At 40.7% G+C, this 25,032-nt stretch overlaps 1 protein-coding gene across 1 annotated transcript in view; it reads left to right on the top strand.

Moving 5' to 3' along the window:
* The window catches only part of PLPPR4 (phospholipid phosphatase related 4), a 112,116-nt gene that overhangs the window by 82,076 nt on the left and 5,008 nt on the right, over positions 1-25,032 (top strand). The window contains exons 4-6 of the mRNA XM_073571408.1: positions 15,869-16,064; positions 17,538-17,595; positions 21,404-21,577. Of these exons, the coding sequence (XP_073427509.1) occupies positions 15,869-16,064; positions 17,538-17,595; positions 21,404-21,577 (428 nt within the window). The remainder of the gene's footprint in view (positions 1-15,868; positions 16,065-17,537; positions 17,596-21,403; positions 21,578-25,032) is intronic.

Raw genomic sequence — 25,032 nt, forward strand, 5'->3', positions numbered from 1 at the left:
GCAGAGTCAGGAAGTAAGACAGAGCTTCCGAGCTTTCATCTCCTGACATGCCTGGACATGTTCACTCTTGAACAAACAATGGTCTCTAATCAGGCATCAAGGGAGTCGGTGTGCTCCAATATTGGTGAGTGTGTTTAAAGTTTGAGTAAATTTATATTAATAGCTTATTGCTTTTCTTATTAAGGGCTAATACACACACAGCGCTATTCTGAGTGATCATCGTTCAGAAAAACACCCCCCCATTGATTTCAATGGGGTTAAACACATGCAATGTTTTTTGAGTAAATCACTGCTTGCACTACTTTTTGATTGCTGCAATACACGGAGCATTTATCACTTTATATATAAAAAATCTGCCATCGTTTTCACTAGCGATTAAAAAACTAATGCAGGTATAGTGAAAACTTGGTAGAAAAATGCTGCCAAAACTGTAGTCTTTATCCACAGACAGAAAAAGCTGTGTGCCCAAGCCCTAATACTCACTTTATAGTAACAGTTATATCTCAAGTGTACTGTAAATCTTTATTTTTAGTACCCATCTTCCTTAATATTAACTGTATTTTTCTTGCACAGCAGTGGCTGCTACTTCTCAAGGAACAGCATTTTATAATATATGCTGTTGCAATCCTTTTGAAAAAACTGGACACACAACAAGAAAAAATCTGAAAAATCTTAGGCCAGTACAAGATTGAATGTTCCATATAAATCCATCAATGCAGGCATGAAAATTTGTGACAGCTGTAGAAAGCAACTTGCAAAAGAGAAAAATACTATGCAGGCAAAAAATTTTGAAGAACCTGTAACATCCAACACAGAGGATTTTATAAACCCTGATTTAACAATAGAGTATTTGAATAAATCACTTTATAACATCGAAGAATCACCCATTGCAAAAAAAAAATCCATTATCCAGGTTAATGCCAATAAAAAATTAGAAAACTTCACACAAAAAATGACCCTTGAGCTGGTAGGTGAAACAGTAGAAGGTGAAGGAAAAAATGACTCTGATTCAGAGATCATTCTGCAGCTTAAAGATAAATTTAAATCCACCCATAGCAGAAGTGAACAGTTCATGATACTGACTACACTACCAAAGAGTTGGACATGCAAAAGAATAGAAAATGAATTTAACGTTGGCAATAGAATGTCTAGAAAAGCCAAATCTCTAGTTGAACAAAACGATTTCATGTCTTGTCCTGATCCTAAACCAAGCAAAACATTAGATGAAGCTATAGTGGGTAAAGTGAAAGATTTTTACAATAGTGATGAAGTGAGCCGAATTATGCCTGGCAAGAAAGATTGTGTGTCTATAAGAGTGAACGGTAAGAAAACTCATGTCTAGGATAGGCTGGTTCTTACCAATTTGAAAGAAACCTATGAACTTTTTTGTGTCCTGGCTGGTAGTAGTGGTACACATTCAGTATGCGTATGTACAACACACCAGCTCATGATTGAAGGGGGTAAGATGAAAGATATTCAGATTGGCGAGTCCTTACAAAGTATGTCTGTTCTCAAATATTGTGTCCAGAAAAGAGTTGGAGTTGATACCTCAATATTTGCAAAAAATGTCCTTCAGTATTGGCTCTCTCTATTAAATTATTTTGAAGAGGCTATGGTAGATAATATAGCTTATAAACAGCGGATATCTGTTGACAGATGAACTTTTTACACTGTTTGTACACGTTCAGGACATTTTATAGAATGTTTTTGTGAACAGCTGATAGTTCTTAAGAAACACTCATTTATAACTCACCAACAGTCTGATTACTACAATCACCTCAAAGAAAGCATCAAACAACATGAGGCAGTAATAAACTTAGACTTTTCAGAGAACTATTCCTTTGTTGTTCAGGATGAAGCACAGTCATTTCACTGGAACAATGAGCAAGGAACTGTGCACCCTTTTGTGATCTATTACAATGAGAATGGAGAAATAAAGTACAAAACTGTAGTTATGATATCTGAGTGCTTACTTCATGATACAATAGCTGTTCATTTGTTTAAAAAAAAATTGATTTCAGTGATAAAAATGGACATCCTACCAAGTTTGAGCAAGGTCTACTACTTCTCGGTTGGCTCTTCTGCACAGTATAAAAACAGGAAAAACTTTATAAATGTATGCCATCACAAGAAAGATTTTGGAGTGGAAGCTGAATTGCACTTTTTGCCACTGCTCATGGCAAAAGTTTATGTGATGGTTTAGGAGGCACCATGAAATGCCTTGCAGCTCAAGCTAGCCTTCAGAGGCCATATTCAGACCAAATCTTAACACCCATGCAACTTTTTAAATGGAGTGAGAAAAATATTCTTAACATCCAGTTCATGTATTGTACAAACCAGGACCATGAAGTCCATGAAGTGGTAGAAGGTGGCACAAGATTGACAATGGATAACATAACTGGTTATGTGACCTGTGAATATGATTGGTGCTGGTGGCTGGCTACTGTACTCTCCAAAGATTGTGAAAATGAAGAAGTAGAAGTGACTTTCTTGCATCCTTCTGGTCCAGCGCCATCCTTTGTGCATCCAAGAAAACCAGACATTTTAAAAGTTAACAAAAATCAGATATTAACTCAGGTGGAGCCGAACACCATGACAGGTCGTACATACTCTTTGACACAAAAGGAAATGGCCATTGCTAGTAAGCGCTTATGGACAAGATTACATTTCACCCACTAGAAGGGACAAATTGATGATAAAAGGCCAGTTTAAAAACGTACTATTAATTGTTTGATTAGTTCATATTTTATAGAACGAGGATTTAACAAATGAACTATTCTTCTTAAACACTTCATAAATGACATGTTTAGTGATGTAATAAAAAAGTTGTTACATGTATAAATAGGTGGTAAAAATATTGGTTCTTTTAATCTTGTTTTTTAGGATTATTATTATTATTATTATTATTATTATTATTTATTTATATAGCACCATTAATTCCATGGTGCTGTACATGAGAATTGGGGTTACATACAAAGTTATAGATATCGTTAACAGTAAACAAGTTTCCGCAACAAATTTACAATGACAGACTGGTACAGAGGGATGAGGACCCTGTCCTTGCGGACTTACATTCTACGGGATAGCGGGGAAAAGACAGAAGGTCGGGGGGTGCAGCAGCTCTGGTGGTGATGAGGCGGCAGCTCAGGCGGTGGTGAGGCGGCAGAATGGTTATTGCAGTCTGTAAGCTTTCCTGAAAAGTTGGGTTTTCAGGTTCCATTTGAAGGAACCGAGGGTGGTGGATAATCGGACGTGTTGAGGCATGGCATTCCAGAGGATAGGGGATATTCGGAAGAAATCTTGGAGGCGGTTGTGTGAGGAACGAATAAGTGTGTAGGAGAGTAGGAGGATCGAAGAGTACGTGAGGGAAGATATTGGGAGATCAGTTCAGAGATATAGGGAGGGGAAAGGTTGTGGATGGCTTTGTAGGTCAGTGTTAGTAGTTTGAACTGGATTTATTGGGGAATTGGGAGCCAATGGAGGGATTTGCAGAAGGGAGAGACAGAGGAGTAGCGAGGAGAGAGGTAGATTAGTTGGGCAGCAGAATTGAGGACAGACTGGAGTGGTGCAAGAGAGTTAGCAGGGAGGCCACAGAGGAGGGTGTTGCAGTAGTCAAGGCGGGAGATGATGAGGGCATGTACAAGAGTTTAAGTAGATTGAGGACTGAGGAAGGGACGGATTCTCGACATATTTTTGAGTTGGAGGCGACAGGAGGTGGCAAGAGATTGGACTTGTGGTTTGAAGGACAGGGCAGAGTCGAGAGTTACTCCAAGGCAGCAGATTTCAGGTGCGGGATAGAGCATGATGCCATTTACCATAATAGATAGATCGGGTAGGGAAGATACGTGAGATGGAGGAAAGATAATGAGTTCTGTTTTGTCTACGTTGAGTTTTAGGAAGCGAGAGGTGAAAAAGGAGGATATGGCTGATAGACACTCCGGGATTCTGGATAGCAGAAAGGTGACATCTGGGCCAGAGAGGTAGACCTGAGTGTCATCTGCATACAGGTGGTACTGGAAGCCATGGGACTTTATGAGTTGTCCTAGGCCAAGAGTATAGATGGAAAAAAGTAGGAGCCTTGGGGTACTCCAACAGAGAGGGGGCGGGATGAGGAGGTAGTGTGGGAGTGGGAAACGCTGAATGTGCGGTCGGAAAGGTATGAGGAAATCCAGGACAGGGCGAGGTCTTTTATGCCAAAGGAAGAAAGAATCTGAAGCAGTAGGCAGTGGTCAACTGTGTCAAAGGCAGAGGACAGGTCAAGAAAGAGGAGGATGGAGAACTGTCTGTTAGCTTTGGCTGTGAGTAAGTCATTAGTAATTTTGGTCAGGGCAGTTTCAGTGGAGTGGTGGGGGGGCGGAAGCCAGATTGCAGGATATCAAGGAGGGAGTTAGATGCGAGGAGTTTGGAAGCAAACGGGAGCAGTGATATGGGGCTATAGCTGGGCAGAGCAGTTGGGTCAAGGTTTGATTTTTTGAGGATGGGTGTTATGGTGGCATGTTTGAAGGCAGAGGCAAAGGTACCAGAAGTTAGGGATAGGTTGAAGAGATGGGTTAGGGCTGGAATGATCATGTTAGTGAGGTTGGGGAACAGGTGGGAAGGGATGGGGTCAAGTGCACAGGTGGTGAGGCGTGATTTGGAAAGGAGATGAGCAAGCTCTCCTTCAGTGATGTTGGAGAGGGAGGTTATTAGGGAAGGGCAGAGGTCTGGTATGTGGAGCGGTTGGGGTGGTGGAACTGTAAAGGTTTGCCTTGCTTGGTCAATCTTGTTTTTGAAGTTTGTGGCAAAGTCCTCAGCAGAGATGAGGGGAGTTGGAGGTGGCAGTGGTGAACGGAGGAGAGAGTTGAATGTGCTGAACAGTTGTTTTGGGTTGTGGGATAGTGAAGATACAAGGTTTGTGAAATAAGTCTGTTTAGCAGAGGTGAGGGCTGATTTAAAGGCAAGAGTAGCTTGTTTGAAAGCAGTGAAGTCGTCTGGCAGACGTGTTTTCTTCCAACACCGCTCTGCGACTCTGGATGCTTGTCGAAGTTTTTTGGTGAGGTTGTTGTGCCAGGGTTGCCTATTGGTTTGTCGCACTTTGCCATGCATGAGAGGGACGACTGAGTCTATGGATAATGTGAGGGTGGCGTTGTAGAAAGCGGTGGCACTGTCCGTGTTGTGTAGTGAAGATATGGAGGACAGAGGTAGAAGAGAGTCTGAGAGTCTGTGAATGTCTAGGTGTGTGAGGTTTCTGCGAGGATGTGTTAGTGGCTGGACATGGGGGCAGGTGAGAAGGACAAGGATGAGAAGGTGAGTAGATGGTGGTCAGATAGGGTGAAGAGAGAGGTTGTGAGATTAGATAGGGAACAGAGGCGGGTGAAGATGAGGTCTAATGTATGTCCATCTGTGTGGGTGGCTGTGGAGGACCACTGAGTAAGTCCAAAGGATGAGTTAAGTGACAGGAGTTTGAAGGCTGCTGGCTGGTGGGTGTCAATGGGAATGTTGAAGTCCCCCTTGATGATGGTGGGGATGTCAGCAGAGAGAAAGTTTAGGAGACAGGTGGAAAATTGCTCAATGAAGGTAGTGGCTGAGCCCGGTGGTCGGTATATGACAGCCATTTGGAGATTAGAGGGAGAGTAGATACGGACAGAGTGAACCACGAAAGAAGGGAGGATTAAGGAGGGTGGGGGTTGGATAGGGTTGAAGGAGCAGTTTTTAGAAAGGAGGAAACCCACTCCTCCACCATGTCTGTTGCCAGGGCGAGGAGTGTGGGTAAAGTGGAGTGTAGGATGAGACTGTATTTAGAAAATCCCACTTGAGGATATGATCACCTTTTTTCTTTTGGTTTGTTCAATGCATTCAAGTTGAAAATGCTGAGCAAGTTGTGTAATGATTAAGATGTATTTATTCTGTCACGGCATTTGTTTTTTGTGTTTCTTTATTGTTGCATATATGTTGAATCCCTGTACAAATATAAACAAGAACACAAGTTACATGCATGCATTTTTTTCACAGTTTTAAAACCTACTTTTTTTCACAATTGGGCATCAAAATTTTGAATTTGATTTCTCCAAAACAAAATATAGAGAAACATAATCTTGTGACATATCAAATGAAAGCTGGTACCATTCTATCATAAATGATGCCTCTCTCACCTCTTTATCTTAATTCTAGCCCAAGGTATGATAAAAAATGCAAAGCCATATCAGGCCAAAATTCACGGTTTTTCAAAATTTTAGAAGTCTGTAAAAAATTAACTGATTAAGGAAAAAATTCAAAACTTTTAATTTGTAATTAACTAAAGTTCTACTTCATAAAAAATTTTACAAAATCTAAATACGTCAGGTAAAAAAAGTATTCATATTTGGATCACTTGATATGGAATGACCCAAATAATCATTTGCTTTTCCCCTGTCATACTCTGATTGCTTTACCTTTTTTGTCAACAGAGCTGTATAAGGGCTTGCTTTTTTTGTGGGATAAGATGATGTTTTTATGATACATACCATTTTTATGTGTCTTTTTTATCACTTTTTATTCAATTTTTATTCTATGTTTTGTATTGTCAGTATGACAAAAAAAGCTATGTTTTTGGCATTTTTTTTATGGTGTTCACCAAACGGGTTAAATAATATGACCATTTAATAGATTGGTACCTTCCAAACGCGGTGATGCCAAATATGTCTAGTTTTTTCCTTTACTTTTTTTACAGAAAGACAGCATTTGTACTTGCAAAATATTTATCCAGTTTTTTAATTTTCCCCTTTTATTATTTCACAGTTTTACAAACTTTATTTGACTTGGTTTTTGCTTTTTTACTTAGTCCCGCTTTCTGTTGTCTGATCGCTAGTTTAATAGTTTAATCGTTACACCGATGCCTCTACCTTGTGCCAGTCATTACATTGGCTACCCATCCACTCCAGAATTCAGTATAAACTTATTACCCTCACCCACAAAGCCCTCCATGGCTCAGCACCACCCTACATCTCCTCCCTTGTTTCAGTATACCACCCTACCAGCGCCCTCCGTTCTGCTGATGACCTGAGGTTAGTATCCTCAATAGTCAGAACCTCCCACTCCCGTCTCCAAGACTTTACACGTGCCTCGCCATTTCTTTGGAATGCACTTCCCAGGTCAATACGATTAGTCCCCAATCCCCACAATTTTAAGCATGCCCTGAAAACACATTTATTCAGACTGGCTTACCGCCTCAACACATTAACCTAATCTATCCCTGTGTGGCACAGCCAAAAGTTTTACCATAACCAGATTTCCCGCATCATGTTCCCACATGCTTTATGCATCCATTAGCCCTCTGTGTCTGTACTGTCACACACTTAACATTATGGCTGGTCCATACAATCAGGGCAACTGTTACCACCCACCTTTCGTGTCTACCTCTTTCCTCATAGACTGTAAGCTTGCGAGCAGGTCCCTCTTTCCTCTTGGTATTTGTTATAATCTACTGTATGTGATTATTGTTATGCTGTAATGTCTATTGTCTGTACAAATCCCCTCCGAAATGTAAAGTGCTGCGGAATATGTCGGCGCTATAAAAATAAAATTTATTATTATTATTTAATACTCTGCAATGCTTTTTCATTGCAGGGTATTAGAGTTTGTCAACTGGACACAGGCAGGAGGTATGTCCGGTCCTGCTTTTGGCAAGAACTTACAGGCCACTGTACCTGGGTGACCCCAATGCCATTATTCAGCCTGGGGTCGCTATGGAGACCATCAGCATGATGCAATCACAATTACGTTGTACCGATCATAGCAAAGCCCTGCTGCTTGTACACCAACAGTAATTTAGTACGATGTCAGTCTTGGTTGACTCATTTGTAGAAGTAATTTTTATTACATGACACATGACCATGTCAACAAATTACTGCCCACAGCATGGCGTCACAGTTGCCGGTCAGTGATTAACTTCCATGGTGACACATTGAGTGCAATAAATGATTCATACAGTCCAGTAATAAAGGTCCACAAAGAAACTCTGAACTGTCAGTAAAGGATTGGCAGGGGCATTGAAGTTCATCATTACAAGCTTTTTTTTATTATTTTAACCAAATTGGGGCTTTTCTAAAGATCGGCAAACCTATTTAACCAATGGGAGACATTCTATAAAGCCAATGCTTATTTTTGGCTTTCTTTTTTCATTAAAGCAAATACAAGTTATGAGCGGAGGTGACAGGACCTTGGGATGGGTTGTATTCATGTTCATGATCCTGTTAGGGAAGTCTGTATTGATCACTGAAAATAAGATTCTGCTTTACCACATATGAGCGTTTGATTTCAGTTAGGCAAATGAAGTCCAAACCCTGAAACTTTGGACTCTATTTCACCATTCTCTGGGTGTCTATGTTATTAAGTCTGGTTAAAAAGACTCAGTGACTTCATAAGAAGAACATCTGAATCAAATATTTTGGGGATTCATCAGAAGCCCCCAGCATAGTAATGAAAATTGCCCAGAGTGGTCTGAAGCTGGACTTAGAGCTTCATACTTTGTTCTAGGGAGTAGAATTTCTCCTTGTACAGAATGCCAAGGAGACATATAGGCCATGCAATGCTCCTCTGGGAATTTAAATATACAAATGAACTCTTCTGAGAGGAAGAAGACTAGAACATTAGAGCAATCTATTGGATGTAGCAATTCAAAGTTAATATTGAACATTTAACCCCTTTACCGCCCAAGCCTGTTTTCACCTTGATGACCAGGCCAAATTTTACAATTTTGACCTGTGTCATTTTATGAGGTAATATGTCTAGAATGATTCAAAGGAAAAAAAAATCAAAAAATTGTAGAAAATTTTGCAATTTACAAACTTTTAATTTTTATGCCCTTAAATCAGAGCATTATGTCATACAAAATACTTAATAAATAACATTTCTCATATGTCTTATTTATATCAGCACCATTTTTTAAACTTTTTCTTGAAGTTAGGAGGGTTAAAACTTGACCAGCAATTTCTAATTTTTGGAATAAAATGTACAAAACAATTTTAGCGGCAACATCACATTTAAAGTGACTTTTGAGGGGCCTCCATGACAGAAAATATCCAAAAGTGACAACATTCTAAAAACTGCAACCCTCAAGAGCTCAAAGCCACATTCAAAAGTTTATTGATCATTTTACCACAAAAAGATACTTTAAACCCACTTTTTTTTATTTTCACAAGGGTATCAAGAGAATATGGACCTCAGAAATTGTTGGGCGATTTCTCCTAGGTACGATGATTCACAATATGTAGCTGAAAACTACTGTTTGGGCGCACGCAGGGCTTGGAAGGGAAGGAGCACTGTTTGACTTTTTGAACTCAAAATTGGCTTGAATAGAGATGGAAACATGATGTTTGGAGAGCCCCTGATGTGTCTACACAGTGTAAACTCAAAAATTTGCCCCATTTTGGAAACTAGACCAATCAAGCAATGTGTTTATATGTGTGGTGAGCACCTTGAACCCCCAGGGGCTTCACAGAAATTTATAAAGTTGAATTGTGAAATAAAAAATCAGATTTTTCAAGCAAAAATTGTTGTGAGTTCACTTTTCCCTTCATCATTGAGGTCTGATGAACTCCCTCCTCTGGTGAAGGAAGGTAGTGAGACTGATTACCAAACACCTAAGCAGCTAGATGATAACTGGGTGGCTGGAATTGAGGACTGGATATAAGGCTACCGACGCCCTTCTTCCTGGCTGGTGATTTTCCTGCTGGATTCTTGGAGACCAGTCTGATTCCTGTATCTCTAAGCTAAGTTTTTCTGCTCTGCTTTGTACTATTCAGTTTTGTTTTTGTTTTGCCTTGTTTTTTGGGAGTTCTGCCATCCCCGGCCGGGGGTGAGCTGAATTCCATTTTTGTCTCTGATCTGTTGATCTTTTGCTCTGTCTTCAGAATATATCTGAGTGCTGATATAGTCTTTTGAAGCCTAGCGACTTCAGGGCCTGTTTTTCCTATCAGTCGGTTGGTTCATTTTGATAGGGTTTTTGCGGATGGCAGACAGCAGCTTTCCTATCCTGTCCTATGTAGTTAGCTTGGGCCCCACCATTTGCTCAACCTATCTTTCTATCTGTGTTAGTGCTTTCATCTTGCTTCACCGTCATTATATGTTGGGGGCTTCCTATTGCTTTGGGGTCTGCTCTGGGGCAGTTTAGTTTTCCCCTTTCTGTCTTAAGGCTATTTAGTTCTCCGGCTGTGATCGAGGGGTCTAGGGTACCGTAGGAACCCCCCACGGCTACTGCTAGTTGTTGTGGATAGGTCCAGGGGTCTGCAATCCGATAGCTGCCAACCTCTCTGGTTTTTCTGGACTTAGCTGGTATTTTGTTTTTTCCTCCTTTGGTGACTCATGATAACAAAAAATGTTCTTTTAGCCCCAAATGTACGTATTATTTTCACAATGGTAACAGGGGAAAATGTTCCCAAAATTTGTTGCACAATTTCTCCTGATTGAGCAGATTCCCCATATGTGGGTGAATGGACGCATGGCAGGGCTCGGAAGGGAAGAAGCCCCGTTTGACTTTTTGAACTCAAAATTGACTGGAATCAAGAGTGGACCCCATATTGCTTTTGGAAAGCCCCTGATGTGCCTAAAAAGTGGAAACCTCCCCCACAAGTGACCTTATTTTGGAAACTATATCCCTCAAGGAATGTATACATGTGGTAAGCACTTTCAACCCCCAGGTGCTTCTCACAATTTTACTACATTGATCTGTGAAAATAAAAAAAAATATTTTTCCCTCAAAAATGATGTTTAGGCCCAAAGTTTTTCAATTTTATAAGGATAGCAAAAGAAAATGATCCCCAAAATGTATTGTGCAATTTCTCCTGAGTGCACTGATACCCCATATGTGGTCATAAACTACTTTTGAGGCATAGTGTAAAGCTCAGAAGGGAAGAAGTGCCATATTGGAGTTCAGATTTTGCTTAAATTGTTTGAGGGTGCCATGTGACATTGTATTCTGTGATAGAAAAACTGTCACCAACACTCGGCTTATCACAAAAAAACTGGGGACTGTCTTCCTTGCAGCAGGGATCTCGGGTGCCAGAAAAAAAAAAAACCCTTATATGCAATTATTTTACAGGAATGAAAATAAATACATAGCAAGAAATAGTAGAAAAGAGCGGCACTCACCAGGTAGTGTAGTCAAGGCTTTATTATAAAAGCATATCAGCGGGAGAACGGGTGCAAAAAGGAGATAGCAGCGACGATTGTTTCGCGCTGCAAAGGCGCTTCTACAGGTTACATGGTGAGCTGCAGCCGGCCAAGGATGAAATACCCACAACCAGAAGTCAGGACCCCTCCCAACGGTGCCGCTCACCTGCTGAGCAATCAACAAAACAACAAAAAAATATATATACATAGTTCACATAAGTGAAAACAAAAATATATAATACATATAATAGTACCATAAATACAAAAGAAAAAAGAGAAAAGACCACAAGCCAGAAAGAGGCGAAAAAATAATAATTTGCAAAAAAAATGTTTTTCATTTCATAAAAAAACAGACATATCAATCCTCTCATTGAGTCCCGTACGCTCTAAAGTACGAGTTTGCATAATCCACCTGGCCTCTCGTTTCAATATATTCCTATTCAGATCACCTCCCCGTGAGGGTCTACCCTTTCTATGCCAGCAAATGATAATGCATCGGGATTGCCACCGTGTGCTTCTCTCATATGGTTAATAAGTCTAGGGACCCCTTTGACCGTCAAAATAGAATTGAAGTGCTCCCTGAATCTAACATAAAGAGGACGTATAGTTTTCCCTACATAAAAAAACTTGCAAGGACAAAATAAAACATAAACAACATGGGTAGTTTTGCATGAAATAAAGTCAGTGACATAATGAATTACCACACCTATACCTAAACAACGGTCAAGAATGTGATGAGAACAAAACGGACACTGCCCACATCGATAATTACTTTTCGGGGGCATCAAATTGAGCCAATTACTATGTGGGTCTTCCATACGATTATGTACAAGAATATCCTTTAAACTGACACTATTCCTACAAGCAAAAAGGGGTCCTCTCTCCACCACTTCTGATAAATCAGTATCGTGACTTAAAATGTGCCAATTTTTACGGATTGCAGACCTGTCTGCCCCGTCCATAGGACCAAAATCAAATGAAAAAACAAACCTCTTTTCATCCTTCTTGCAATTAACCCTTTTATTCGCCTCAACACTTGAGTTCTGTTTAAACCTGGTCTGTTTTTTTTAGCAGGTTCTCAGGGTTACCCCTCTTCAAAAATCTGTTATATAATTCTCGCGATTGGTCAACAAAGCCTCTCTGGGTATTATTTATACGTTTTAGTCTAAGAAACTGACTATATGGTAAAGAATTTTTCATGTTAAAAGGGTGATAACTGTCATAGTGAAGCATGGCATTAGTGGATGATGGTTTACAAAAAACTGAAGCAAAGAGACAACCCTCTCTAACCTCTAAAAAAAGTCCAAAAATTCAATTGAGGTGCCCCCAAATTTGGAAGTAAATGACATATTCATGTTACCTAAATTGATAAGATACTCCACAAAATTGTCAAATACATCTGGGGGGCTGTCCCACACAATGAATACATCGTCCAGCGTCTCTTTTATACACGTATAATGGTTCGGACTTGTGGACTATTGTGATGGTGCTCGCCTTCTATTTCTGGACTTTGTATTAATGAAAATAAATAGCATAATAAAATGATGTGCAAGGTTTTGTAACTTTCCATGCTGGACAAAATTATAAAAAATTAAAATTTAGATACTCTTTAACAGTGTTCAGACGGTGCAGTAATCCGCTTTCTCTCCCTCCCATCAAATAATAAAATGCCTTACAGGACTGCACAGCTGAACTCTGCTCTGCCCCATTTTTAGCACAGCATAAAACGGCACTGTGCAAATGCGCAGCTGCATCATCCAAATGAGGCTACTCAGCAGGCTCAAGATTTCGATTTGCCATGTGGATGACGCAGGATGCCTCATCCACATCAATCAAAGCAGGAGGACATGATTAGCGGCAGAGAGAAGGCACAGATGCCGCAGCGAGGATGTCCCATAGGACTGGACCGCTTTCCTTTACATACAGCGCGGGAGCATATCAAACAGCATTTTTGGGTGTATACAGGGGGAGTCAGAAGCTGATAGACATGTTTGTGAAATGCAGCACAGGAATCATAGAATCATAGAATGGTAGAGTTGGAAGGGACCTCCTGGGCCATCTGGTCCAACCCCCCTGTTCAAAGCAGGATTTACTAAATCATCCCAGACAGATGTCTGTCCAGCCTCTGTTTGAAGACTTCTATTGAAGTAGAACTCACTACCTCTCGTGGCAGCCTGTTCCACTCATTGATCACCTTAACCATCAAAAAGTGATGAGCAAATGAGAATAAAGATGATCCTTCTACAATGTGACAGCCCTTCAGATATTTGTAGACACCTTTTAAGTCTCCTGTTGTGAATTCACTTTCTGGCCTACCTCTGGTTACTAGTGAAGGTAGTGGAGCTGGTTATATTGACAGAGGGGTCGCGAGTTCTCTTTCCGGGCTCCCACTGGTGGTTACTGGGGGTAATGGAGCTGATCTAATTAATAGAGGTCTGCCACCTGATAATGAGGAGGATGACTGGAGATCTGGAGTTTCTGACTGGATTTAAGACAGCCGACTCCCTCTATCCCTGCTGGTGATTTTTTCCTGCCTCCTGAGGTCTTAGTTTCCAGCTCAGTCCCTGCATGCTCAGCTAAGTGTTCTTTTGCTATTGTTCACATTTGATCTGGTTTTGTCTATTTCAGTTTTGTGTGTTCAGCCAGCTCCGGCTGGGGCTGTGCTGAATTTCCATCCTTATGTTACTGCTTGTGCCAGTTTGCTTTTGTCCCGTATTAGACTGGCCTCATTTTGCTCTGCTTTCAGAATATACCAGAGTGCTGATATAGTGGGCGAAGTCTAGGGACTTCAGTATTTTTCTATCAGACGTGTTGGGCATTTTTTGCAGGTTTTTTCGCGTGATTGCAAACAGAGTCTTTCCTTTCCTGTCCTGTCTAGTTAGCATGGGCCCCATCATTTGCTCAGTCTATTTTCCTACCTGCGTTTGTGTTTTTATCTTGTCTCACTGACAATATATGTTTGGGGGCTAGCTATTCCTTTGGGGTCTGCTCTGGGGCAGTTTAGATTTCCCCTTTCTTGCTTTAGGCTTATTAAGTTTTCTGACTGTGTCGAGGCGTCTAGGATCATCGTAGGTACGCTCCATGGCTACTGCTAGTTGTGTGGATAGGATCAGGGGTCTGCAATCCGCTTAGTTACCAACCTCTCTGGTTTTCTGTGGCTTAGCTTGGTCTTGCTTTCCTCCTCGGTAACCCACTCATAACAGTCTCCTCTCAGTCTTCTCTTTTGCAAGCTAAACATTCCCAAATCCTGCAACCGTTCCTCATAGGACATGGTTTGCTGACCGGATACCATTCTTGTCGCTCTTCTCTGAACTTGCTCCAGTTTGTTGATGGATGTCTTTTTTAAAATGGGGTGCCCAAAACTGGACACAGTATTCCAGATGAAGTCTGACCAAAGAGGAGTAGAGGGTAATAATAACTTCACGTGATCTACACTGTATACTTCTGTTAATACATCCTAGAATTGTATTTGCTTTTTTGCTGCTGCATCATACTGTTGACTCATGTTCAGTCTGTGATTTATTAGTATACCCAAGTCTTTTTCACATATGCTGTTGCTTAGCCCTATTCCTCCCATTTGTATATGTTTTTTTCATTTTTATTGCCCAGATGTAGCACTTTGCATTTTTCCCTGTTAAAAATCATTCTGTTAGTTGCAGCCCCCTGCTCCAGTTTATTGATATCTTTTTGAATCCTCTCTCTCTTCTCTAGTATTAGCTATCCCTTCTAGCTTTGTGTCATCAGCAAATTTAATCAGTTTACCCTCAATTCCTTTATCTAAATCATTGATAAAGATGTTGAGCAATAGAGGACTCAGGACAGAGACTTGTGGTACCCCACTTGAGACATTCTTCCAACTTGATGTGCAGCCATTTACAACCACTCTTTGGTTCCGATCACTAAGCCAGTTACTAAGAGAAGTTAAAGAAGGTGGCATTTGTTCATAGGCTCAAAAATTGGTGACAGGTTCCTTTTAAAGTGGTTCTCTGATCATTACATATAAATTTCTAAATACATTTAACTAACAAATCACAATCGTTTTGTCTAGACAGCTGGTCGTTTTAGAATTAAAATGGCCCTCATCTTACTACACTGACAGAAACTTGTCCTACAGGGCTAGGACAAATGGTTGTGAGCATGTGCAGTAGGAAGCTCCTTTTCTGTGACCGGGACATACTTTTATTATTATTCAGAAAGACAGGGCACACATAAGTGTGAGCGGCCTCTTCTTACCTCAGCACCTCTGATATTTCCAGCAGTACTTGTAGAGCCCATCTTTCTACATATGAAGGAAGGCAGAGCTTCCTACTGCACATGCTCGAAAGCCCCTGTCCTAACATTCTAGGACAGGTTTCGATCAGTGTAACAATATGACGGCCATTTTAATTCTATAGTTATTTAGGAATTTCTTTATAATGACATTTCCTTTAGTTATTTTGTTTTTTTTTTCTATTCCCGGAGAACTCTTTTAAGGAGAATTAGTTGACTTTTCAAAGTTGCTCCAAGTAGTTTAACGGTAAAATCTATGATTGTCTTGGATTATAATTTTGATTCAATTGTGCATGAAGAATATATTTTTTGAGATTTGATTTTTAAGATGTTTCTTTTTGATATTAAAGATGTATAAATGTTAACAAGCTCAGATTGTTTCATTCAACTCAACAGTTAATAATGACTGTTGCATAAAAATGATATTTCTGAATTATCCATCTCTAAGAATTTTATTTGGTTTGTGTCCAAGGTGTCCATGTGTTTGGACTTTGCTCCACTGCTCTCATTACCGATATTATCCAACTGTCTACTGGATACCAGACCCCATATTTCTTGACAGTCTGTAAACCCAACTACACTTCTCTAAATGTGTCCTGTAAAGAAAATCCATATGTGCTAGAGGATATCTGCTCTGGGCAAGATCTCGCTATAATAAACGCTGGAAGGTAAAGTAAATAATTGTAACACATTTTTAATATCTTCCTTCTGGGGTGAAAGAAATCAATAACACTGCCTCGAATATCAATTATTTTTTATACATGATGCTCATTTTTATGTGGGGATTGATTTTGATGATAGAGGTAGATAATAGGTGTCCAGCTCATTAATGAAAGCCAAGAAAATGTTTTCTCCATATACTTGGAAAATGTTCTGTAGACATTAACATTCAGAATATATAATATTGGTATAGGGAAAATATCATCTGCACAAGGGTTCAATAAAGAAGCTGGGAGGCCTTTTTTCAAAACTACAGTGTTTAACATGCACTCCCATCTTATAACCTGATGGCATAGCACAAGGATATGATATTATTCTATGATCAGTGGGGTTCCATCTTTTGGGACCACCACACTTTTGAAAATTTAAGGTTGGCTGTGTTAATTTTGTGCCCTTGCCACCTACTGTGAAGGGGAACTGCAGCGCAGTTCCATCCAAGTGAATGAGGTCAGCTTTAGTTCCTTACAGATCGGTACTCTGAAATAGCTGGCTATGCAGGGATTACCGCCAACCACCATCACTGGAATGGAGCGGTGCTGAAGTTCCACTGCAGTCAGTAGCTGGAGCGCCTCTGTGAAAGGATTGCAATGCTGAATTTTTGGGCTTTTTCTTAGGATTCCTTCTAAAAATCGGTGGGTGTCACAGAGGGTTAAGCCCCCATCAATCATAAGGTTATGGCATATCCTATTTTCCAATGACTTATGCCAATATTATCTATAGATAAAAGATGTATCAGAGAATTGATATAAGGCTTACTTTTATTCCAACAACATTGTGGCTCTTTTCCATCGGGAGTGTCTGTTATTGCAATTTATTACAATTCCTTCAATTAAGATGAGCTGAAATAACAGATATAGACCAGAGCGTCACTATTTTGATTAAAGTAAAAACAGATTTTTAAAAAATTTTAGACAGCATTCTTTACACAAAATACATTTAAGATCAGAGTTTTTAGGCATTTTGTATTTGTATGTTTTTAGTATGTTGCCTTTAATGTACGATCACAAATATTTCATCTAATACCTTTTAAAATATCAATATTTTCTTGGATCCAAAAGATCTTGGCACTTAGCAAATGTATTTTCAAAGATATTGGACTCCCCTTACCTTGTTCTAAAAATAATACAACACAATTATAAGACATTGCCTCTGTAAAATTAATTGATTTGGATTAGATGGATAATTAACAAATGCCCTTCATGTAGGTTAATTGTAACCTGGTGTCTCAATTGTGTTCAGGGATTTATTTACATAACTGGCTCCTTTAAGGTTAAAGCATGTTAGTTTGAATATCTAAAATATGTTACCAAATTCAGAAACGAATGTAAACTAATTAGGGCTTTCTTGTGGAAGCGTAATTGGTTATGTCTCTAAAGGAACTTTTACAAATACACTATAATTTTGCTTGTCGTTTTTGGCAGGAAATCATTCCCTTCTCAACATGCCACCCTGGCAGCCTTTGCAGCTGTTTACATTTCTGTAAGTAGATATTTTTTCTTTTTACTAATTTAAACCCAAAATGCAATTTTACTTCTCGACTTTAAATATATACTGTCCTGCTTATCACACATTAATGGCCAATGTATTAGAGACACCAATCTAGTGGCATGTTGGACCTCCTTTGAACATTAGAACCACAGAAATTCATCATGGCACGTATTTCAGTAGTTGAAATTGTTGGATAGGTATATTGACCCAAATGGACAGAGTAGCTTCACACAATTTGCCAGGATTTGTCTATAGGATTGGGATATAGGACAATGAAGGCCAAGGAATTCAAGGAAAACTGGCTGTCATGTTTCAAATGGTCCTTTTGGTATGGCGCAATGTCCTGCTGAAAGTGTCCTGCTATATGGTTGCCAGCTGCCATGAAGAGAGGAACTTGGTTGGCCACAATGCTTAGGTAAGCCATGCTGTCCAATTGTCCATTCAATCATATCAGAGGAACCAGCGTTTGTTTAGAAAACATTCCAAATTACTCCCCTTTCACCAACCTGCACTGCTGAGATCAAACTGTAGGGATTCAAGGATTTATTCTGCTTGTGCCAAATTCTGACCAGAATCTGTCCTTTTAGATCAAGAAAATACTTACTTTAAAAATGGCTCTGCTGATCCCATCGAAGGAGATCTGCCTGGTCTCCACCTTGGAACAGTCAGATCTTGAAGTTATTGTGTTAGAAGTAGGAAAAAGGGAAGTTTAAGGATCTGAATTTGGCAAGGATCAATCTGTAATTTTCTAGCCAATGTTACTTTTTCTTCAATATTGGTCCAATACTACACAACTGCTACTAGATACTAGATTCACCACTTTGATCCATTAGTTAAGAAAAAGCAACAGTTGACACACAGTTTCTGAGGGATGGAGTGAAAAAGAAGCAATCGGGAAGAGTGTTTGATCATCAATGTCATTAAATTGCATTTATTATAATTTTTGGAGATGAAAAGTGTGTACTGCACTACTTTTAAACTTTGCTTTAATCTCGCCATTTATTCATAAGTCTCATAGATACAACTATTTGTAGAAGGGCCAAATTGTGATGATTAGACAACTTGGACAGAGCATTTCCAAAAGGCAGGTTTTTCATAACAAATGCATTTTCTAATGGCAGCGGTATTCCATTAGCAGGAGTATGGACTTTTCCACACTGGTTTGTGAAAAATAGTTCAAGGTCTTGATTTGGCCACATAGCCTCTGAATTTTCCAGGAGTCATTGCAATAAAGCATCAATGGGATGTGATTGAATTATAGAATCTGATCCATGGAGGCCTCAGCTCTCTACTTACTTGAAGACTTAGAATTGCTTAACTGGCGCCAGGTGGGGACTACATATCTGCAATGTATACAACATCTCTATATATAAATCTGAATGTGTGTGTGTATCACCAACCAGTCACGAAGCAGCAGAGTGGGACACCAACCAGTCACAAAGCAGCAGAGCGGGGCTGAGGATGGATACAGCAGGACAGTGCAGGGAGAGCGGGGCTGTGGAGGAAGACAGTCTTCAGGACAGGGGCCGAATAGTGCCGGCACCCTCCCAGCCCTGTCCCGGCTCAGTTGGCGCTCCCCTATCGCCAACTGCACTATCCCCCCTCTCCCCTGCAGCTTCCTGGCTTAAATTTAGTCCCCGACTTCTACTGCGGCCTACTACAGCGCTAGGCCATGCCCCCCGCATGCCGCCCAATCACACGCGCTGCAGGTCCATTCTAGCTCTGCCCACTCCAGCAAGCTCCGTCCACTCCGGCTGACCGCGCTAGGCCATGCCCCTGCAGGCCGCCCAATCACATGGGCTGCAGGTCTGCTCTAGCTCCGCCCACTCCAGCAAGCTCCGTCCACTCTGGCTGACCGTGCTAGGCCACGCCCCTGCAGGCCGCCCAATCACATGGGCTGCAGGTCCGCTCTAGCTCCGCCCATTCCACCCAGCTCCACCCACTCCAGCCGAACTAACAATCTGCGCACCTCTCTCTCCTGGTCCGGGCGTCACCACATGGTGCATGGAGAGCGGGGATGTGGAGGAAGGAAGACAGCAGGGCTGTAGAGGGAGAGAGCAGGGCTGTGAAGGAAGAGAACGGGGCTGTGGACGAAGAGAGCGGGAGAGCAGGGCTGTGAAGGAAGAGAACGGGGCTGTGGACAGGGAGAGCAGGACTGTGATGGAAGAGAACAGGGCTGTGGAAGGAGAGAGCAGGAGAGCAGGGCTGTGGATGAAGAGATTGGGGCTGTGGAGGGAGAGAGCGGGAGAGCAGAGCTGTGGACGAAGAGACCGGGGCTGTGGAGGGAGAGAGCAGGACAGCAGGGCTGTGGAAGAAGAGAGCAGGGCTGTGGACATCGGGACACGGATGTAGAGCGCTGCTGCGGAGGGATAGAACAGGACGGCGGGTGGAGAGCGGGGCTGCGGAAGGAGAGAGAGTGATGGTGGGTGGAGAGCGGGGCTGTTAAGGAGGATAGCGGGACCCACAGTTAAGTTCTATGCCTGGGCAACACCAGGCTCTTCAGCTAGTATACAATAAAAATCAACACATTGATAATGTTTTACAGAAAACTCTAGTCATTTGGTAGTCTTTCTAAACCTGTCAAGGACGTTCTGTAAAAGAGCATATTTTGCATAAGAAATACTCTGATAACTTTTAAATGCAATACAAAGTCAGACATTGATTGACATGACGACAAGCTTTTAACTGTGCTGAAAATACATCTATTCCCTCTTACAGATGGAACAGCTGAAACAGGAGAGGCAGGCAGCCAAACCTACTTACTATCAATTAATTCTTCATATTCTGCCCACTCCTACACATTAACCCACAGTGTGCCATAGCCAAAACTTTAAAACTGTTGATTAACAATGTATTTCCCTTTATATGTTCTTACGTTTAGGTCTTGTGTACAAGTTACTTCTATAGAGCCTACTGCTGATGGGCAATACTATTGAGACCTATCTGCTTAATTCTATCCCATCTCTGTTAATGTCAAAGAAAAAGGAAAACGTGTGCCACTTTTTCCTATTCATTCTTGTTGGTGCTGACAAATATTTATAATGTTGATTTTATATACAATTGAATTCTACTTGAATTTTACGAAAATCTGCATTCTGGAGAAGACAGATTTTTTTTGTAATTATCTCAACACAAACTCAGCAAAGTGGCATCCAGCTGTGGCGGTCATCTTGCTAAACAGTAGAGGGTTGGCAGGAGATTACGAGAAAAAAAAAAACAGAGCCATCTGCTCCCTGTCCACTGTCTGGTTCTCCGCACTTCATGCTACATCTCTGGTTCAATCTTCTCTCAAAACTGGGACTTCTGGCCAAGAGAAGGCCACAGTGTTTACTCTCAGCTGGGCTTTTTTCCTATGAGCAGGCCTCGGCGGTCACATGCGTAGTCAGTGTCCTCGACGGTCTACTCGCAGATGAAATTTCTGGCTTTGAGGGAACACCAGACCAGAAATCCAACATAATGGAGGTGCAGATAAACAGAAAGTGGATAGAGAGCAATTGGGGTGGCCAAATAGTTGGGCAGTGAGGTGAGTATGTGTAGTTTTTTTTTGTTTTTACATCTTGTGTTTATTATGCTTCATATGATCATAACAGGAACCTTCAGTTCATGGAGAATAATCTAGAGAAATCTGAGAAGATGACAGCTATGCTAAGTTATTTGCAGTAGGAATGAAAGTAGGGGATTCCAGGGAGACTGAAAATATTTTTTTATGTTTTCTCCATAGTAGTTTAACAATAGCTATGAAAACTGATCCACAAGTGCACATCATAGCATTATCATTTTTTTCTTCTTCACTTTTCAGATGTATTTCAATGCGACACTTACAGATTCCTCAAAACTGCTGAAGCCATTGCTTGTGTTCTCTTTTATAATTTGTGGGATTATATGTGGACTTACCCGTATTACCCAGTACAAGAATCATCCAATAGATGTTTACAGCGGCTTTCTCCTGGGTGGAGGAATAGCTATATATCTGGTAAGTGTTAATAGTGGTTTATATGTTATACATGAGATATATATATATATATATATATATATATATATATATATATATATATATATATGTGTGTATATGTTCATTTTGTTTCTATCTTAGGTTTTGCCTGCTTAATGACCAGTGTGAACATGCCCCTAAATGTTGCATGTACAGTATATCGACTTACAGTATATTTCAGTTCATTTCTTTTGATTTTGCTTTAGGTTTTTGCACTCAGTGTACACAAGGCATCCCTCCCTTTCACTGAGCTGGGTATTACATTTATATAGCCTCCTACTGCTGGGTGTCCATAGTTGGGCCCCAGTCCTGCTCATTCCTTATTCACATTGAGGTTAGGACCAGACTGACTGGGAAAACCTTGGCATTGGTGGGATGGCTTTTACGCTTTTTTGATCAAAAACAATGCCTTATGTTATATATATGCACTATAGCTTTTTTACTTATATCAGGGTATATGCTCATTTTGTTTTTATCTTAGGTTATGTCTTTTTAATATATATGCTCCTAAACACTGAGATGGACAGAAATGTTAAAGATATGCAAATGATGAAAAAATACAAAAACAAAATTTTCAAAATGTCTCAACTTATTCAGTATTGAGTATGAGCTGCATGTACGGAAATCCCAGCATTTACAGGCTTGACTGCTATTAATCAGGTTACTTATGTTTGTCAGAGGAATGTTCTACTGTGTTGAATGCATTTGGGTAGCAAATCATCAAGATCTGCTGCTGGCAGCTCCCTTTGTAATTGCTGACCAATGTTGTCCCAGATTTACTCAATGGGAGACAAGTCCGGCGGCGCTGCAGGCCATGGTAGCATATTTAGGCCATGCAAGCTGCTCACAGTAGTACGAGCATCATTTAACCTTCAGTTGACATGTTGGAGAGATGTTCATACTCAATATTGAATAAATTGTGAGGCACTGAATATTTTTATTTCCATTTTGCATCATTTGCACATCACTAACTTGTCTTTTTATTCTCTGATTTCCATAATCCCATGACTTTTTCTTCTTGGTGTGGCAATTTCAATGTTGAGGAGTGCATTTATCTATGTTGTAGGGCTACTATCATAATGTGTTTTGGAGTGTCATTTCAAAATAAATCTGTCTGAAAGCTTCCAATGCATACATTGAATGTATTATATGGCCACCATTTACTTAATATAAACCAGATAAGTATATTTTGGCTTATATCAGGCTGATACATATCAGTCTGTTTTTCTTCTGTATGGAATAAGAAAGTATCATACAAAGCTTCTAATATCAATGAAAAAAACTGCATGTTCACATGCGAATCCATAGACTATGCAGGTGCTTGTCAACTTATAGAATGCCATTTGCCTAAACTAGAATGCGTCCGCCGATACTTCCCCGATTAATGAGATGCGTCATCCTACCTTATCTTTCTTTATTTTTTCTTCAAGTTTTCCTTAGGTGAATGACGCAACATACCCAGCTGTGAATAATAGAAGTAAAAAACTTATACCATACCTCTACCTATAAATGGGCACCTAAGATGAAACCTTGCTCAGAAGCAGAAGATCTGCTGCAAATAAAGATGTTAGCAGGAAAAATGTTGCTTAAAATGTTTTTTTGCAGCGTTTTTGCCTTGTTTTTGCATGAATTTTTCCCATGCATTATAATGGGTGTAAAAAACTTTCAAAACACTGAAAAAATTAACATGCTGCAGATTTCAAACTGCTTCAAATGTGCAAGGAAAAAATAAGTAGAATGTGCGTGAGATTTCAGAAATCGCATTCTCATTGCTGGGACAGCAAAATGCTGCATTTTTTATGGCAAAAAAATGTGCGGGGAAAAAAGATTTAGGAAAAAAGCAGGGTTTGAACATACCTTTAGCTTTAATTCACTTTTAAATGATCCTGAAAATATCAAAGATTTTTTTGTTGCTTGTTTGATTTTAGACATGTAAAATGGGAAAAAGGGGTGATTTAAATGTTAATTTGTTGTTGCGATTTTTTATATAAAAAATAATGTTTTTATCTTTTTGTTGATGTTCCAATAGGAGACCTAAGTCTGCAATTACCGTATTTTTTGGACCATAAGACACACCGAACCATAAGACGCACCCCAAATTTTCAGAAGGAAAATGGGGAGAAAAAATGATTGCGTCAAATAGGGGTCCGTCTTACAGTCCTGAATTCAGCTTACCCTAAGGGAGGATTAACAGCGCTGGTGGAGCAGAGTTACAGGGTTTTTATGGTAGTCCAGAGATGATATGACCCAGACTGTTGCGGCAGGTTCGGCGGTGCTTGATGGTGCAGGGGATCCGCCGACATTTTGTGAAAACATGGAGCCCCCGCACATCCATTGCTGCGATATGGTGGTCTCCGGGAAATCCCATCCCAAGGCTGTTGCTGCAGGCTCAGCATTGCTTGGTGGTGCGAGGGCGCCAGCAACATTTTGTAAAAGCCCGGAGCCCACGCACTTCCATTGCCAGGAAAATGGCCGCCGAAGGCGACGCATGCTCAGATTGCCGAGAACTCAATCTGCGTATGCACCACCTCCGATGGCCATCTTTCCGGAGGTCAAAGCTTTGAGGCAGTGGAAGTGTACGGACTCCGGGATTTCACAAAATGTCACCAGAGGCCCAGCACCACCGAGCACTGCCGAGCCTGCCACACCTGCTGCATCAGGATAGGAGTGAGATCATCGCCCTGCAGGGTTGGACCACAGGAAGAATCGCCAGACTCCTGCTGCCATCTCTCTAATCATGAGTACAGTATATCCCAACTATAAGACTCACCCCCGTTTTCCCCCAAATTTGGGGGGGGGAATAAGTGCGTTTTATAGTCCGAAAAATACGGTACTTGGTTGCAGGCACAATGCACTATAAAATATTTGTATTGCAGTGTATTTTCCTATTAGCAATTTCGTAAAAGCCGAATCATGGCTCAATAGGTGTGCTTACTTGGCAGATACCCATCTTAATCGCCCAGTCATGTTGAGGGGAGCTTTTGGGGAGAGAGAGCTCCCCATATTGGTTCAACCACTTAGATGCTTATGACAGTATTGATAATGGCACTTAACAGATTAAACTGTCATAAGTGCAAGCTCTATTCATGCCAATTACTGGCAAATGTCAGCTGTAAAACTAAATACACAATGTGTATGGTGTGAGGCAGTGACCAGGGTCATATGAGAAGGTCACTATGGGTCCCTCAGGATGCGCAAAGAAGCATATTTAGGCCGTGGGAGTGCATTGCAGTCACGGGCATAGCTGTGATTGCAATGCAGAATAAAAGTGAGTGATGGTCTTGGGCAAACTATTTGTCCAAGGCAGATTTAGGAAAACCTGCCCTGGGCTTTTATTTTTAAAACGGACTACAGGACGGTAGAGGGGTGGTCCATTTCCTCCCCCGGTCCGGGTTTTCATTGTGGCCTACGGCCACAAGTTCTTTGGTAAAATCCCC

The sequence above is a fragment of the Dendrobates tinctorius genome, unplaced genomic scaffold (genome assembly GCF_039654945.1).
Source record: "Dendrobates tinctorius isolate UK_male_01 unplaced genomic scaffold, ASM3965494v1 ptg000029l, whole genome shotgun sequence".
Classification (NCBI taxonomy): Eukaryota; Metazoa; Chordata; class Amphibia; order Anura; family Dendrobatidae; genus Dendrobates; species Dendrobates tinctorius.